Here is a 19,917-nt window from a genome sequence, read left to right as displayed (position 1 = left end):
TGTGAAATTGATTATGGATATAAATTACCCCATCTTCTTGTATGTCTTTGTTCTTCAGTTTTTCCATGTTGAGATCTCTTGATTGCGCTTAAAGCTGACTGCATGTGTGAAAATGAGTTGGTGGAATAATGGAAGGATTTATGTGTAGTTATAGGGGCTTGAACATCAGACGAACGGTCTGAAAACGTACAAATAACGTAGACCTTTAGATTGCATCTGTTCTCAACCGTCAGATGTGTCCAAGTGGGATTCTAACCAACACGTGTGAGTCACGTGCTAATAGTAACTAACGGTGTTAAGTAAATAAATAATTTCTTAAAAATAAATTATTTCATAACTGTCAAGACGGTCAACAACGGTCTCGTGACCCAAACTCTAATTAAAATTTTGGGGTGACCCAAACGCAATTCTGGTCACTTTGTTGTGACTCAAAGTCAAAATATCCCAAAAAAAAAGGTTGGGGATCGATTTTTGTGCTGTATGATAAAAAAAAAAAGTTTCTCTATGGGAATTTTAACAAACTGCCACACTTTGGATTTCCGGTTTAAAGAAAATGCCACTATTTTTGTCAGAATTTATAAAATGTCACTGTCGTTAGCACTTCTGTCTGGACCAACATAATTGGTCAAAAATCTGTTAACCTGGTCAAGATTACTATATATCGAAGGTTGGAGATTTGGTTTTACCAGATTATTACACGTGACAGTTCTAAAATTACTATTCTATCCTTCGTGGGGATGATAACCAAGGGTTCTTTTTTTTTTCTTCTCTATTTCATTCTATGGTTCCCTTTCGATTGTATCAAAATTCAATCACGAAAAAAGGGCTCAACCACCAAACACCATCATCTTTTTCAATTTCTATTAATCTTGAATTCCAAAATTTATGGCAAGAATCATGACTTCAAAGTAGAATTTCAAAATACATCTTCGTAATTGAGGTTCCAAAATACTCTTGAGTTCCACAATATATCTTTGTAATTGGGGTTCTGGCGTTGTTTTGATGGAGAATTTCAAATGAGAAGAATTAGGGTTTATCAAGGAGAGATTAACTGCCATGGATTGGAGGTGATTCAAATGGTATTTTGGAATGGAGATTTGATTTAGAGTTACTGCTATTTCAGTTGATTGAGAGACTGATGGAGATGATGCTGTGGTAGAAGATGGTTGGTGGAATTATACCCCAAAGTTTTTTTTGCTTATTTTGTTGCCTTTTTTATTTTTCCATTTCCAAAGAGTTGCCTTTACCGAATCTACAAAAGCCCAATCAACTACAAAACTACTTATAAAATAGTTCCACGACTTATATGTCTCCTTTCTAGAAAGCTTATAAAGAGCATTATAAGAATTCTGCAATAAATTATCTCCAATGCATTTGTCCTTCCAAAACAAGATTAATTTTACCACCATTTTTAACAGTGAGTTGTGTGATCTTTGGCTTTCAAGATACCAGCCCATAAGATGTGTTTAATAGGAAAATTTGAGTTGTTTGGCAAGAAAGAATTTGGATTACCATCAAATTTTGGATGAATAATTTGCCTCCATAAAGCTCTAGTTTCTTTTCCATACCTCCAAATCCATTTGCAATGAAGAGGCTTGTTTTCAAGTTTGAGATTTTTAACTCCAATATCACCTCTGCTTTTAGATAAGCAAGCTCTAGACCAAGAAACCCAACTCCTATCTTTAATAGTTGTAGAATAACCCCAAATGAAGTCTCTCATTATCTTATCAATTTCTTTCATAACAGAAAAAGGCATCGGGAACATAGAGAGATAGTATACATGCAAACTAGCAAAAACACTATTCACCATTATCAACCTTTGTCCTTTAGGTAAGTACCTACTCTTCCATGTAGCCATTTTTTGATGAATCCTTTGAATAAAAATATCCCACATAACTTTACATTTGGATTTTCTACCTAAGGGAATCCCTAGATAGTTCAATGGAAATTGTGATAAGCTACACCCAAAAATTGCAACACACTCTTCCGCATTGTGATTACTGCCACTTCCTACAATTGTTCTTTTTCTAAAGTTTACTTTTAACCCAGAGAAAAGTTCAAAAACAAACAAAATATTCTTCAAGAAATCAATCCAAGTGAAGCTGATTTCTTCACCATTAATGGAAGTACTTCAATCACCATAATGAAAAGATAGGGTGATATTGGATCACCCTGCCTGATACCCTTCTGGGATATGAACATATTAGAAGCTTCACCATTAATAAGAATTTAAAATCTAGCATATGATATACACCATCCGATCCTTCTCCAGATACGACCAAAACCAAACCTCTCCAAAACAATATCCACACAACCCTAGTTAATGTTATCAAAACCCTTCTCAAAGTCAACTTTGCACACAATACCAGGTTTATCTTCTCTTTTCCTTGAATCAATTATCTATGTTGCTATCAACATCCCATTATTTATTTGTCTTTCATGAATAAAGGCACCTTGAAAATCAGAAAATATGGATGGCAACACAATTTTTAATATCCCAGCAAGCAACTTTGAAATAATCTTATAGATACCTCCTATTAAGCTGATTAGTCTAAAATTATGAAGAGATACAACACTAGCGCACTTAGGAATAAGCTTAAGATTAATGCATTTAACTCCCCAGTCTAAAGAATGAGAAGATTAAAATTCTTTGATAAGTCATTTTTTATCACATCCCAAACACATTTGAAAAATTCCATAGCGAACCCATCTAATTCTGGAGCTTTATTAGTACCAAAATTCCAAATAACTTGCTTAACTTCATCTTCAGAAAAATGTCTCTCCAAGTGAATACTATCTTCTACAACTATTTCATTTTTAAATTCAGAAATATATTGAGGATTACCCAAGAGACATGATGTTTGTTCGAAGTTGGAATCATGGTTGGGTGTGGCATTATGAAAAATATATACACCGTAACTAGCTAGTCTTGCTCTTTCTGTAAGCAAAGCGTAACAGTTTGCATTGTACACAGTAAAACAAAAAATAAGAAAGCTCAACACACCTACAACTATAAGGAAAAAATGTTTAAAAAAAAAAAGAATTCACAGTTATCTTTTCCGGCATTTCAAATCCAAGTGTTCCATAATTACCTTATCAATGAGGGTAAAATAAAATGACTTTCATAACTACCTTAGCCGATGTCACTGTAGTACAGTGGTAAAGTTATTGGGTGATGATACCAGTGATCAACTAACCTGAGTTCGAAAGGATTCAAAAAAAAAAGTTACCTTATCAATGTCGCAAGCAACCGGTAAGATTATTTATAATTATAAGCTTATACATCTAACCATTTATTTATTTCGTTTTCAGAAAGGATTTTATTTGATGTACATATCTATTACAATATTGTCCATGCTATTCTCTAGCCCTTTCAACACACAGGGAAGTAAACACTAGGATATAGCGGAAGAACCGGCACTGATCCTTAAACACGGTGAATCTTTTTGGGATACTGCGTCTTACACGAAAATCATTGCGTTTGTCGTCATCCGACACTTATTTAAAATAGAAAAACATGCAACATGCCAAATGGATAGATTGTTTGGACGTGATATCTGTCCACACATATAGAGGTGTAAAAGGTGCCAGCCGGACACAGCCTAGCCCACGAAGTCACGTGCTTAGCGTGCTACGTGATGTGTTGGGCTGTGCCAGAAATTCAGACGTGCTATGTTGTGCTGTGCTAAATGGCGTGCAGAAAAATAAACGTGTTGTGCCGTGCTGTGCTGGGCTAGCACATTTATTTTATGTTCTCCAAAATAAATATTTTTGAGATATTTTAGTTAGTACATGTATTATTAAAGAAATAAATTAGCATAACGAAAATAAAATGTCAGAATTTGGTTAAAACAATGGTCTTTTTGTGAAATATGCATCAAATGTGATGTATTGTGTAGTATTTTACTCATGACGTGGCGTGCTTTCTTCGCGTGATGTGTTGTGCCGCGCGCTAACACGTGTCGCGTGCTGTGCTGTGCCGTTGTGCCGCTGTGCCTATTTGTCTGGCACAACACAACATATTAAACAAATGTGATGTGCCCGTGCTGAGCCGTGATGTGCCCGTGTTGATCCGTGTTGAGCCGTGTTGTGCTCGAATTTTAACGTGTCGTGTTGTGCCATAAACATGCTGGCCCGTCCCAATTTACACCTCTACACACATGCAAGATGGCATGTCTTTACTTAATTAGCAGCATCCGGTTTCTTGTTGCAGATCTGGAAGCATGCATTGCTACAATGCTCCGTCGCTTCTTTCAGAGCTTCTTCTCGTCCATTTGTGCCGTCTATTTTCAAAAAGTAACTCGTATTAAACAGAATGAAACACACCAGATATATTTACCAGAAAACAAATAAGCCCATGCAACAATTAATATTCATCGTTCTACCTGAAGATTCTTGGTTGAGAACGATTATATTACTGCGCACAGAGGACATACATCCCAACTTGCGGTATAGCCCACACTTTTATTAACCATAATCCATTTTAACCGTAATCCATAATATTTTTCAATGAATGATATTTTAGGGACCATGGTTTTTTTGGGGACCATGGTCTTATTAGGTCACCTTCCCTATAGTTATAAGGGATGTCCTAGAACATTGAAATGACTAACCTACCCTTAACCTAATTTAATTTAAAACCAACACAATAACCACCTCTCTCTTTCTCTCTCTATATATATATATAACCACCACCTCCTCTCACCACCACCTCCCACCACCGCCGATTACCACCACCACCACCTCCAATTATCACCACCAACAACCACCGATTACCACCACCACCTCCGATTACCACCACCACCACTATATATATAGCTTAATTTAAAACATTAACAAAGATATTCTCACAAACCCATTACTTGTCATTCGTTTGTGGTTGAATAAATGAGAACTAATCATCAAAATGAGTTGAAAATGGAAGTTGCAGAGAGGTTTAATGGAGTTTTTTTTCAGTAAAAAATTCGGTTATTACAAATTATTTTTTTCTTAACCGAACTCAAAGTTCGGTTGATTCGCAAAAAAAATACTTTTAACCGAACTCCTTGTATTAGAACAATACAAGTCCATAAGTTCGGTTCGTTCGCAAAATTATTAAGTTTTCTTTGTAATCGAACTCTACCTAGAAGCCCAGTTCGGTTGATTCGCAAAATATGTTGAAGTTTGCGAACCAACCGAACTTCTAACACTAGGTTACTTTTAACCTGAAGTTCGGTTGGGAACTTGGTTGCGTTAAAGTTTGCGAACTAACCGAACACACAAGAAGTACTCAAATAAATTGTCAAGTTCAAAGTTCGGTTACCTACCATTTTATCCTAGGTAACTGAACATTGCACTGTACGACCAAAACCTCCATTAACGAGCGAGTTAGGTAACCTGCGTGTTTGGAAAACGTAACCGAACTACACTTTCAGGTGTGTTCGGTTACATGTTCTTGACATATGGTAACCGAACTACACTTTCAGATGTGTTCGGTTACATGTTGCTGACATATGGTTAACCGAACTGGCCCAAATTTACATACAAAATTTCATTTTTTTGAAAGTTTGGAGCAATTCAACCAACATTATCTATGTTTGAAGCATACATGGGTACCCAAATACCCTTCCTCCGGTTGTGGTTGGTAAAATCCATCGTTTTTCATGTTTTCCTTCTTCATCTTCTCTAACTTTACTCTCTCAATAATTCTACTTCTTTAAAAAAAAAAACTCATCTGATTTTTTAATCTCACAAATTATCTTTAACTTAACCATCTCACTAATCATTACACTAACTATTATTAACACTAGCTAATCATCACCCAAAATTAATCAGGAGGGTAATTTAGGTATTAATATAAATATCTAGATAAGGGGTGACCTAGATTTACTTCTAATGTCTTTACCCAAAATAAAACCATGGTCCCCCAAGAAAAACCATGTCCCCAAAAAATCGTTCTTTTCAATTTATTAACCATAACCCATACCATAGCCCATACCGAGTTACCATAAATCGGTAGTTAGTTAGAGGCGAGTTGAGTTGAGTTGTTATATAACCAATCCAACTGAGTTGATTCAGTTATTAAAACTAAATTCCAAACCATCCATATTCACGAACCTTCTTCTCCTTCTTCTTCTAAACCGGCCAACGACAACCTCTAACTATGAACCCTAAAAATTTATCTTCCAAATTTGTTGAAAAATCAACCCAATATCATCATGACGAACTAAAGGAGAGAGAATCAAATCAACTTCATGAGATAATTTAAGGTTAGTTTTACTAAATTTTTAAGAATTTAAATTGAAACCCAAATGAGAAGAATTCATGTTAATGGGGTTTTGATGTTTAGGTAAAAGAAATTGTTGTTTAGATTATGTTCATTAATTGTAGACCAATTAGTATACAACGAATTTATAATTTACAGGTTTTATCAAAGTTTTTTAGTTTTGGAGTGTTAGTATTAGGATTCTGCATTCCAGATGTTTGATAAATTGTCTTTGTTTGTGATGCTGAAAATCTATAAGTGTTGTTGAGTACTTGAGTTAGAATGTTCTTTAGCAATGTAGCACTAGTTACACATTCTGAATCACGTACTCTAGTACAGTTTCCATGGGAATATGACTCAACCTAAATAATGGATCATCATTGCCAAAACAGTCGACGTAGTTCCCACAAAAAATACATATTCCAAAATCTATACTATAGTTAAGCAAACGCTTTTTTCGAATATCCGTTTGATATTTATTTAAAAACAAAGCAAAAACAAACCTGCAGGTGGCTTTTCACATGGTAAATGGTTAAGCCTTCAACTTTCATTAGCTTCAGCACACCCTTGGAAGTAGCTCATGTAGGTCATATATCACTATTAAATACTAGAAAAAAATCCTGATTACTCTAGCCAAAAGACGATAAATTAGTAGGTTAAGGCATAAAGGTATATCTACTTTCACTGCTACCATGAGGGGCTTACTGAATATCACCTGCAATTCTACTAGATAACTAGCAATATTTACGAAGCAGATGCTGCTCCTGCCTTGTTCCTGCTTATATTCAGGAATAAATCATTTTGGACACGGTACAATTCTAAAAGCTCTTGTCAATATGTTTCAACAACGTCAATCTAAGAAACCTTTAGTATACCAGAACTGTCTGAGCCATTCATATTTCCGGCGTACCACTACTTCTGAATCAAATTCTGAAGTTGTCGTAAATATCAACAAGTGATCTTTGCAACCAAATTCCAAATGCATTACAAACTTAGAAGTGGTTTTATAGCAATGAATACATTTTATCATTACTTTCGTCGCTTACTGTTGTGCTTTTGGTTCTTCGCCATAAGGTCGTAATGCATATACAACGGAACAGGTAAAAGAAAATTATTGTCTTGGGTGCAACATTATGTCTGGCATCCACTTTCACTGCCACCAAGTTGGTCTTCCCGGTCCTGCCATTCACTTGGTTTGTTGTGGTCATATGTTCCTGTACCACCCACACTACTTCTTCCCGTTTGACTGTTCTGTATTGGGATATTCTCAGGAATTAAAATCAAGAAAACACTCCACAGGATCTGCACACTAGGAAACATCATTATTATCTTTTATATACTGATTGGATGTTGTGGATTTAAGTACTCCAGAAGGAAAAGGTTGATTTAATGGAAAAGATGATCCATTATTTAGGTTGCTTTTAATTTTGATAGTAAGGAAATAGTTGATTTAATGTTTATATTAAGTAGATATGTCACATTAAATAGAATTTAATTTCCCCTCTTATTGTTTTAGGTTTACAAAAAGAACGACAAGAATGATCTCATCTTCAATTCGGAGGGGTGATCGACCACCAAGTAAAGAAGTTGCGGATGAGATAGACGAAGATACAATGGAAGAGAGTGATAGGGATGAATACAATGAGAATACGTATAGTCGTGAGGTAAAAAGTGATGAGGTTGATGACGAGAATGGTGATAAGGATAATGAAGAGATCAATAGTTATGAGCATGACAACGAGAATGTTGATAAAGATGATGAAGAGAATACTTACAATGATAGTCATATAGAATATAATGAAAAAATGGTGGTTGAAGCAAGTGACATCCCCGGACAACCGATTAATCCACATCTTTTATCTTAGGGATTGAATTCAAACTAGAACACACTTACTTTCAGTGTACATTAAGAATCTTAAATGTTACAAACATATTTTTCACTTTTTATGTTAAGCAGATTTTGCATTTGAAGCCGTAACATATAACTTTTAATGTCTTGGATGTGTTGTTCTAGTAGTTATACAGACATTTTTTCACTTTATAGTTTTCAGAAAAAAATTTCAATAGTTATCAAAGTCAGGGGAAAAGAACATTCACAGTAGGTACGGTGTATGAGAATTCAATGAATTCACGTCCACCAGAGGGTCCGTGAGTTTTCAATGGTAATCAAAGTCAGGGGAAAAAAAAATTCACAATGGGTCTGGTGTATGAGAATTTAGTGAATTCACGGTCACCAAAGGGTCTGTGAGTTTTCAATGGTAATAAAAGTCCGGGGAAAACAAAATTCACAATGGGTTTGATGTACGAGAATTCAATGGATTATTTACCACCAGAAGGTCCGTGAAATTCCTATGTCAGGTCAACAAACAGATTAAAACGAGATTAAAGGTTAAAACACGTAATACAAAAAGATCAAACTTAAATAACCTCATTATAAGATATCAATGTACTAGTAGAATTGTTAGTACCAACATGATCTTCCAATTGATTTTTCTAGGGTTTCAGATGGTTAGACAGAGAACTTGATGAATTTTCTTCCATTTTAATAACAAATATCAAATAATAATTATATAAACTTAGTATCTAGTAACAACTAGGGTTCTAAGGGTAAGATAAACTTTTTTGTCTCATGTATATAAAACTCCAGTTGAAAGAAAGAAAAATCCAACAACAAAAAAAGAAAACCCTAAAACGTTTACTTTTTTATAAACATTTACGTATTTTATTGATTCAGCGAGTCACTAGTTTTTCAACTCACTCTCTCACTTATTCACTGATTTGCTAGTCTAGTTTATGGGCTATGAATAATAATAAAAAAAGGTCAAACTTCGAAATTTAGTAAAAAAAAATTGACCAAAATCAAATGGGCTATGATTAATAAAAGTGTGGGTTATATTTAAGAGAAGCCTGCAGAAATCATTGGGTTTGCAATGTTTGTTCTTCTTTTCCTTCGCCAAGTTCTGATGTCCAAAGCAGCTTGGATTAATCAATCAGTTCGGTTAAACACAAAATTAATGAGTTGATTGGTTTTATATGCGGCAGTTTAGAAAAATACCTATGTTGAACCCAGATCTACAGGTACAACTACACCTTTTCTCACAAGATACTATGGAAGTGCCAACCATAATACAGGGGGGATAGCATGTTTTTGAGTAAGGGCTCCTGCAGCATGCATATCCACCGGCCACCATGGGAGTGTGTGCTAGGAACATCCCAACTAGGAGCACACCGATCATCACAGCACTGAGAGCAGAGGATTTGCCTTCCATCTTTTTGCTATATTGATGTATGTATTTCTCTCCTTGAGTGGTTTTGAATACGTAATATGATGATTGAAGGAGGAGTTGGAGGGCACTATTTATAGTAGCAAATCTAAACTCTAAACCTTATCCAACCACATCGTCATTCCATATGCAGACATGTATATATGTATTGATTTGTAGACTGGTTGGTGTGATTAAGAACCACAAATTATTTCATAATTAATTCAAAGATTTTCATATTTCAAAAGAAAGAAAAAAATGATTTCTAATACACATTTGTAAATGAAAATGAAAACGGATAAGATTTTTTGGGTTTGCCGATGCACAAGTGCCTCCAGCTAGTTCATAACACCGTTTCTTGAACGTCATTTAATTACAAAATCCCTACATTACACAATGAACATTTTAATCATGGAGATGGAGGCCATCAAGTGCCAACATGATCATCAACTCGATCGATGACAACAGAAATAGAAACAAATTATATGTAGATGTAGGCCTTTCTGAATATTAGCTTGTAATTTGTTCAATCTGGCCAGTAAAATGGGGAATGACCAATCAATGGTAGGCCTATCATCCATGTTGGTCAGATCTAGGCTAAAAAAATGAGGTCCTTACCTAAAACCAATAAGCAAATTTTATCAAAAAAGAAAAAGAAAATGTTTAACGACTACCTGCTGGTCTCCCCATGGCCCCTCTTTACAATGTCGCCCCAAAAGTGGTTGTCTTCTTTGTTTGTTAGGCGGAAAGCAGTGAATTTTCCCTTCCTAAGAATATTGAAAAGTATCTTCTAGCAAATAAATACCAATTGCCCGTCAATCCAACTTCACGAATTGAAAATCAAAATCACCACAATCTCTGTTCAAGCACCACTCCTCGTGCTACTACTACAATGGCTTTCAGAATAATTGATTTCAATGATCCAATTTTCTCAGGTCTTCATAACATGCTCAATGTATCTGATCATGATGTTGAAAAATCAGTGAATACACCATTAAAGAAGTATGTAAGGGATGCCAAAGCAATGGCCGCAACACCAGCTGATATCAAGGAGTATCCAGATTCGTATGTGTTCGTACTTGACATGCCAGGGTTGAAATCAGAGGAAATCAGTGTTCAAGTTGAAGATGACAACATGCTTGTAGTGACGGGAACGCGCCAAAGGGAAGAAGACGAAAAAGAGAGAGAGGTCAAATACGTGATGATGGAAAGAAGAATTGGTAAATTTATGAGGAAATTCATACTTCCTGAGAATGCTAACATCGATGCAGTTTCAGCTGTTTGTGTAGATGGTGTTCTTACCATTACTGTCCAGAAATTGCCTCCACCTGAACCAAAGAAGCCTAGGACTATTCAGGTCCAAATTGGGTAAAAAAATTGATGCATTAAGGACACTAGGACATGCACGTCTGTTCGAAATGAATGTAGTTTTATTACCAAAATGGAAATGAATGTAGTCTCTCTTAGTGTATGTTTCTCTTCTTTTAAGCATGCTTTGTTTTGTGATGGCTGTCCTGTTTTCTTTTCTGTTGGGTTGCACTTTAAAGAAAATAAATAAATTTAGGATTTTTTTTTTTTTTTTTTTTTTTTTTTTTTGGAACTTCTCTCACAATAAGCAGCATTTCATTTCTTTTGACAAAAAAAAAAATCAAAGCAAATGAAAATAAGAATTTCTAAGATATAAGATTTATATGTATTGCATTTTAAGAATCTACAACAGTACAGGCTTCCTAAAATCTGTGGCTTGGTTTTCCAATCGAGACTGTAAAATATGAGAGAATTTTGACTCAAATCACCAACCTTACAGTACTGATGCAAAGTTTTTTATGCATTTTGTTTCTGTATTTCTTCCCATTGTGGACAAGCAAGAGATGGGTAGTTGTAGCCTCAGAATTGAGTTCTCTTGTAATGAAATTGACAGGATAAACTAGTTTTTGTACATGTTGGTCTGCCAGGTAATCCTTAGCCCCGGCGATGCATGCTGCTATCACATTTTTGAGCTGCCTTTCCAAATCTATGCGAGACAAAACAATGCTTTTCTCCCCAAATTTGGACCTGCAAACAGTTGTATAAAGTTAGAGCTGGATTGTGTTTAAACAGACACAAAGACAGAAGAAGCTAACTTATATGCTGATTTTTTTCTCTTTATGTTGGAATCTGGATCGCTCATTGTCATTAGTCACCTAACGACAATGCATGGAAGCCATTCGTATAAATTGGGAATCCCACAAAACTCAGAAAAAGAAAAGAAAAAGGAATTAGCTGTTCAGAAAACAGCGCAACGGACACCGAAGAAGACTGACGCATTAAGTGAGAACACCAGATTCTTTACAACACAACAACCAGACTCGAAACTAGATAGGAACTAGACTGAATAAGTAATACATTCAGTTTGCAAGTCTGTGAACCAGTTAAGGCATTTGATTTTAAAGGTGACAACAGTCTTTTACTTATTCACACATTCCAACCATACAACTGAATCTTAGTTTACTTCATGGGACTTGATCCAAAAAACCTAAGCAAAGAAGTATAAATTACCAAAAATACAAATTAACATATAAATAGCCGAGAGAACATCAAGTTGGGTAACAAAAGAACTCACCTAACTAAGTAAACGAAATGCACAAGGTTCTGCCGTACTCTTGCATTTTTCTTCCTTTTGTCTCAGTATCATTGTACGCACCAAAGCTTTCTATGTAAAGTTGCAACATATTTTTCCTATCACATTCCTTGGGTTGCCTTCCAGAAAAACTTCTCAGCTTCCTAATTGGGAATCCTACTCAAAGCTTATATGATCCTAATGCTCTGTATCATTTAAGATGAGACATCCAGCTGGGAATCTTTTCGCACGCAATTAATGCCTGCACAGTTCACATATTTCATATGATTATGAATTTGCTTAAGTTATAATGAAGAGAACAAATTATATAACTATTTGGAATGCAATCAATAGTTAATTCACCTTGATGATATAGGTTCTCAAACAATACAATTAACTAGATTAACTAGATTTCATGTCTAAATTGCATGGTTCTCTTAAATCAATGTCATTTTAAGAAAACAAAAGACAACCTTTTACGATTATATTGAAGGAAAGATAAACCCCACCAATACCAATAGCAGAACAAACTTCCCAAACATTCAAGGTATTCCACTTCTTTTTGTCATTGTCAATTAACTTTGATACAAGTGTTATATTCGGGTTACCATTAGGGACTAAGTTTGCAAGAATCTCTTCCCTATTAGATAGCCATTTATCTTCCCATATATTTATGAATGTACCATCTCCAACCTCCCATATGCTATATCTTTTGATATGTTCAATTCCCTACAATATGCATTTCCACACCCAAGAAGCATGTGATTTCTTCTTAGAGTGAAGTGCTCCTCTTCTTTTTTTTTTGAAATATTTACCTTTTAAGATTTGTGTCCATAAGTCATCAGGACGACTTACCAATCTCCGAGCAATTCTGCTTATCATTGCTTGGTTAATCTTATTTGCTTCTTTGAAGCCTAGCCCTCCCTGATTTACAGGTTTGCAAAGAAAATCGAAAGATTTAATATAGATACCTTCAGAGTGTTTCCCCCACCAGGTTAATCTTATTTGCTTCTTTGAAGCCTAGTTAGATGTTTCCCCCACCAGAAGTCACGTTGGATGTCGTTTATTCTCTTAGCACAAACAGGCATGCTAGACAATACAAATTTGTTAAGCACTATTTTGCTAGGCTGTGACAAAATTTTTCCTAACCAAGTCTTGATTCTTTGTTCCATCTTTTCAATGATGCTATCAAAAGCTTTAAACTTTGATTTATCTATAAACAGAGATACCCCTTAATTTTCTTTATTTTCATCAGTTTAGAAATAATCTCTTGATGTTTGTTATGTACCTTTTTGCTAAAAAACAAACCCGATTTAGAGAAATTGTTGACTTGTCCTGAGGATCTATAGAAAATGTTAGTAGCATCCAACAAATTTTTACAACTTCCTAAATCTGCCTTGGTAAACAATAGAAGATCATCAGCGAAAAATATGTGTGATAAAGGTGGTGATTTTGGTGTTAGTTTTATTCCTTGCACTTTTTTAACAGCTTCCAGATGACTAAGCTGTCGAGAAAGGACCCCCATGTATAAGATGAGAAAATAAGGGGATAGAGGATCCCCTTGTCTGATTCCTCTTGTTAGAGTGAACTCTTGACATGGATTTCCGTTAGAATGACAGAAATAGAAGAAGAAGAGACACATTGGAAGATTAACTCACACCAGTCTTAGAGAAATCAAAAGCAGATAGAGTTTTTTTTATAAGAAAGCTCCAGTTAACCCTATCGAATGCTTATGACATGTCGATTTTCAGGCATATGTTCCCAGTTTTCTTTTTTCTTTTTTTCATGGAATGCACTACCTCATGAGCTACAATGATGTTATCAGAGATTTGCCTAGAAGAAAGGAAAGCAGATTGAAGAAGTGAGATAATTTTTTCTAGGATTTTTTTGAATCTGTTTGCCAATAATTAGCAATTACCTTATAAGGGGTATTGCGTAATCCTATTGGCCTAAAGTCAGTTGGATTCTTTGGGTTCTTTATTTTTGGAATGTGAAATAAGAAAGTTTGATTTTGTGCAAGAAAATAAATAAATTGAATGTAAGCTTTGTAACAAGCCATTATTTTATCTTATAACGAAAAATGGATATTTCTTAGTACAAAAAAAAGAAAGTTTTGTTCAAAGTCTGGGTTGAGATTTTTAGTTATGAAAAAGTCTTGGATTACTGCCACCATCTGAGGGCCAACAGTTTCCCAGTTGTGTTTACAGAAACTAACAGGAAATCCATCAGGCCCAGGTGTTTTATTGGATTTAATTTTTTTCGCTACATCCCAAATCTCCTTTGAAGAAGGGATTTCTGTTAGTTTTTCGTTTTGTTCTAGAGATATGCTAGGCTTTAAATGAGAGAAAATTTCAGTTTCAGCATTCAGAGAAGTTTCATTAAAGATATCAGAGAAATAAGATGTTAGAACTACTTCTATTTCATTTCTAGAAGAGACTACTTTGTTATGGCTATCCTGAATGCAATCTATATTATTTCTCTTCCTTCTTTTCAGAGTTGTGACATGAAAAAAATTATATTTATTTCTCCTAATGCAATAATATTGTTTCTAGATTGTTGTCTAGCAATTTCTTCTTATGTGTCATACAATGATTCCAGTTCTAACAATTTTTTTTGCTAATCATTCTAGTGTTTGATTCACTATGATTCTTAGCCTCTAATTTTTCTATTATCTTTAGTAAGTTTTTAATTTTTTTGTTTGTTTTTCCAAACACATCCCTTTTCCAAGTTCCTAGATTTTCTCCTAGAACTTTAATGTTTTTTAAGAGATCTACATATGGGTTCTTTGTTATTACCTGATTTTAATAATTTTGTATGACCTGTAAGCATGAATCCTCCTCCAGCCAAGTATCATAGAATTTAAAAGCTGGATTAAGATGAACTTGGTTAGAATTTATGGAAATAAAAATAGTTCCATGATCATATAATTAACCTGAAATTTTTAGGGGCGACCCCGAAAAAATTAGGGGCGACTTTTTTATTCACATCCCATAGGTGTGGTTATGGGATGTCCTAATGGTTATAAAATACCTATATTCCCTTTTACAATCGGTAGTTTAGTATTAATTTTATCAACCGATTATGACTGTGTTCCTCTCTTCTTTGCTTTGTTTTGAAAAAAAATTAAATTTGGGGCTACTATCACAATCGATTGTAAAAACAGAGATATTCTGATTTTTGAAAATTTTGAATATGGGATGACTACCATAATCGGTAGATATTGAACATCATAAAACTACCGATTGTACAATCGGTAGGCAATAAACATCATGAAACTACCGATTGTGAAAATAGAGAAATCCAGAATTCCATTGTTTTTTGAATATCTTGAATTTGGGGCTACTACTATATTCGGTAGATAATGAACATCATGAAACTACTGATTGTACAATCGGTAGGCAATAAACATCAAGAAATTACCGATTGTGAAAATAGAGAAATCCAAAATACCATTGATTTTTGAAAATTTTGAATTTGGGGCTACTACCATAATCGGTAGATAATGAACATCATGAAACTACCGATTGTACAATCGGTAGGAAATAAACATCATAAAACTACCGATTGTGAAAACAGAGAAATCCAAAATTCCATTGGTTTTTGAAAAATTTGAATATGGGGCGACTACCATAATCAGTAGATAATGAACATCAAAAAACTACCGATTGTACAATCGGTAGGCATAAATATCACGAAACTGCCGATTGTGAAAATAAAGAAATCCAAAATTCCTTTGATTTTTGAAAATTTTGAATTTGGGGCTACTACCACAATCGGTAGATAATGAACATCATGAAAATTCGAGAATTTAGTACCGATTATGTTTGTGTAGAGAAATAAAAAATGTAAGGATTTTGGCACAATCCAATTTTGGGGCTACATTGTAATCGGAAGCCAATTAAATATCATTTTGTACCGATTGTAGATATATTTTGGCTCAGTAGCTTACAATCGATAGACACGGTACTCCATTATCTACCGATTGTGGGTAGTTCTCAATCATGTGAAAATGAAGTTTCCTCTATATAACAAATGTCTCCCGATTGTAAACTTAACTACCGATTAAGGAGGGCATATTTGCCATTTCGAAAAAAATTGAGATAAGGGGTGACTTCGTTTTACATTTGGGTGACCCTATTTTGTTTTATTGGTCGCCCCCAATTCTTTCGGGGTCACCCATAAAAATGCCAGGATAATCTGTGGCGGAACCAGGATTCAAGATTAGGGGGCTTGTAATTTTATTTTTTTTGCGCAGTAGCAGAACAAAAAAATTACCTCTTAAAAGAACATCTATAGCTCATGGAATAACTTGTTCGACGTAGAGCATATCTCTAAGAATTTTTTCTTCTATTTTGTTGCTAGTAGCTTATATAATCAATTTCATTATTGAGAAAGATCTATACGTAGTTTCCATAGAAACCAGAAGAATGGATACAGTAGCTTATGTAATCAATTTCTAAAATAATCCACTGCCACAAATCTCAACCCAATCAACATTCATTTAGTTTAATAATAAAAAAGGAACTAAATCAAAGTAGAAGGAATACGCTTACCAGCTTGCATGTCAGACTATAGTGAGAGACTTACACAGTCTCTTACTAATATTTGAGTGAGGTGCTTCACTACTGTTTCTCAGCTTCTGAATATGCGCCCAAATGCTTTCGTAAAAACTTGAAACGAATTTACTACTACAGTCATTATTAATTGAAGAAGGGATCCCACGAAGTTCAATTGCAGTGAACGTCTTCATCTTCATCCCGTACGAATAAAGAGTACATGCAGGGTCTATTCCACTAACAACCTTTCGATCAGATTGTATGAGTATTTGGTCCATTCCTGCACTTGTATACAAACCCCAATATATATTTCTGTCCCAAGAAAAAGGAAATGTGATAGTATGCTCAGTCCATTTCTCCTCACAAGTTCCGTTGTTATCATTCTCGGTATCTTCTCTGTATACCCAAATCTTGGCTATATAAGCACTAAATCTGCAAGCTATAGCCACATGCCCATTCACTTCTAACTAGTAGGCATGTTGATTAAACCAATCATCATAAGGCAGGCTACTGAAGATGATATTATGAATTGGAATCGTTCTGAACTTCTCAACACCGACATCAAATGCAACCAATACAACATCACCATTACCTCAACCACCAGCCCAACTGTTAAACAAAAACTTAGCAGTGCAATAATAAATAGAACAGTTCACATGAACAGAAGAAGGCAAGATGCAGTCAATATCATGTTGGAAAACGATTAATAAAAAAATAATTTTTTAAAGTTTTAATAAAAAATTATAATTTATTATTTTATTTTGTGAATGAAATTTTTCAGTCCCACATTGTGGAGTTTCCAATTTTTAGTAGTTTTAAGAAACTATATAAACCTTTTAGTCCCACATCGGGGAGTTTTTCTTCTTAAGTTGTATTTGTCAATTATATAAACAAATTCACTATTTTTGTAAAATCTATGGGAAAAGGGTTGCTCTATATGCAGAGGGACCCCCAAGGGAAAAAAATATTTTATATTATTTTTCTCAAGCGTTCGAGATTTTCCTTTATGGTTTTTTTGGAGTTGCCAAGCTCAAGTTGAGCATCTACTACATATGCGAGTAGTAGGTGTATTAGGATGTTTTATCCTGGAGATATCCGTCCTGTGAGGGTTATAGCATCACTCTTGAGTGTAGCCGGCCGCAAATGTCTTAAGGGCAACGTGTTGAACACGTGACTCACTCTGTCTTTTCAAAGTTTTGCCTTGTTGTTGTTGCGGAGATATGGGGAGCTCATTCGTTTCATCAAATCGATCACTTCCATTATAAAGGAGCTAAGTATCAATAACTTTTGCTTATTTGATTTTTCCTTGTTTTTGATTATTGCACCCAACAATCTTAAGACATTAGTATTTGTAATAATAAAAAATGGTTGGTTGGTTTGTGAATCATGGATGTTAATTGTGGAGTGAAAAAAAAAAAAACGAATTTTTGGTCAGCTGTAGAGTTTTGAGTTTATCTCTTAACCTAGAAGGAATTTCGATGAACCTTTTTGACACAAAGTAGTAGACATCCTGATAGTTACCCACGTAAAATTTCAGAAATTTTGGAGTTGTAAAAGTATTTTTTTGATATTTTACAAAACTGAGAAACGTTCTCGAAAAATTCTGACGGGCAGAATTTTGTTGTTAACTAAAGTAGTTTTTATGGGGTAACCATGAGTTTTTTGATATGGTGGCTTAAACGAAGTTTATAAATCTAGATATTATATTCAAAACTCATATTTTATCTGAACTAAGGTTTGTGAGATATGGTGTATTAGGTGATTGGGAAATTACCGTGTCCGTAGTCAGAGTATAAACAAAGTTTGTGACATGAAATTGAAAAGGAACATGGCTACCAGGCGCATATGGATGAACACAAATCTTCCAAAGCTGACAAAGGCGAGAACATCAAACACAACTCTAAGCATAGTCTTCATAATAAAGGTATGTTTCGTAAAACTGAATCTGGCATTACTTTAATTAAGGTTGATTGTTATGTTTGTAAAATTCCTGGCCATACGGCAGTAAAGTGTAGACAACATAAAACCTTAATAAGTAGAAAGTTAATGCTAATTTAGTTGAAACAAAATGAACCATGATGTCGGAAGTTATTTTAATAACCAATGTGAGAGACTGGTGGGTGGACTCTTGAGCCACTAAGTATGTTTGTTGAAACAGAGACCTGTTCACCTCTTATCAGAGTATAAGGGATGTCGAGAAACTCTATATGAGTAACTCATCTGTGACATAGGTTGCATAAAAGGGAAAGGTCGAGCATAAGTTCATATCTGTAATATTCTCACACTGAATGAAGTTTTCATGTTCCGAGCTTATGAAATAATATTGTATCTTGTTCTCTTGAAGATGGTAAAAGATTGAAGATCTTAATTAAATGTGGAAAACTTGTTATAACTAAGGGCATTGATTTTTTAGGCAACAGTTATAGGACTTAGGGTCTATATAAGTTTGAAGGAAAATCTGATGAAGTGAACATAGTTGATTCTTGTGCTTTCTTTTGTGTGTCTTTGAATGTTTTGCATGGTAGACTTGGAACCGTAAAATTATAAGTCAATGTATAAACTGCCTAGCATAGGCTTCGTACCCAAATTTAGTTTGGATCTTGAACACAAAAGTGAAATGAATATGCTATAAAAAAAATTAGCACAAATGTTCATAGTAATTCTAATCCCTTAGAATTAATTCAGTTAGGCCTAGTTGACATGAGTTCAACCCAAAACCACTATGGTAAAAGATGGTTTTAACTTCCATAGATGATTGTACGAAGTACTATCTTGTATAATTGCTTAGGGATAAGGATGATGCCTTAGAAGCCTTAAAATGTATAAACTTGAAGTTGATAATCAATTAGAAGCCTTGAACATATTAATTGTATCCTTAAGGAGATCATAATTACCATGTTGATTAGTTCAGGATTACCTGCGGTCTTGTGGGAGGAGGAAGTCCTCTTAACTAGTATATCCTGAATATAGTACGCTTAAGGATCAGATGAAACTCCATATGATTTATGGAAAGGTAGATGACCTTCTTATGAATATGTCAAAGTGTGGGGGTGTTTGACTAAGATTGTCATTCCTCTTCCTAGAAGAACTAGATAGAAACCAAAAATGGTGATTGTGTCTTCATATAAGGTATGCTGAGTATACTTCTACATATAGATTTTTGGTTGTGTGTTCTGATTTTTCATACTTTTGGTGTGATTTTTCTGACTTTGTTGTGAATACTATTACATAATCTAGGGATGCTGAGTTCTTTGA

The 19,917-nt window shown here is 34.6% G+C and overlaps 1 protein-coding gene across 1 annotated transcript; it reads left to right on the top strand.

Moving 5' to 3' along the window:
- The first annotated feature begins 10,352 nt into the window (after positions 1-10,352).
- LOC113344315 (17.1 kDa class II heat shock protein-like) lies at positions 10,353-10,912 on the top strand. The gene has a single exon (XM_026588317.1). The coding sequence runs from the start codon at positions 10,400-10,402 to the stop codon at positions 10,877-10,879; it is 480 nt and encodes a 159-aa protein (XP_026444102.1). The 5' UTR covers positions 10,353-10,399; the 3' UTR covers positions 10,880-10,912.
- Positions 10,913-19,917: the final 9,005 nt, after the last annotated feature.

This window comes from Papaver somniferum, unplaced genomic scaffold (assembly GCF_003573695.1).
Source record: "Papaver somniferum cultivar HN1 unplaced genomic scaffold, ASM357369v1 unplaced-scaffold_76, whole genome shotgun sequence".
Lineage (NCBI taxonomy): Eukaryota > Viridiplantae > Streptophyta > Magnoliopsida > Ranunculales > Papaveraceae > Papaver > Papaver somniferum.
This window is presented reverse-complemented; position numbering and strand designations above follow the sequence as displayed.

Excerpts from the sequence above, each read along its gene's own strand:
- LOC113344315 (XM_026588317.1), top strand. The coding sequence starts at position 10,400 with ATGGCTTTCAGAATAATTGATTTCAATGATCCAATTTTCTCAGGTCTT.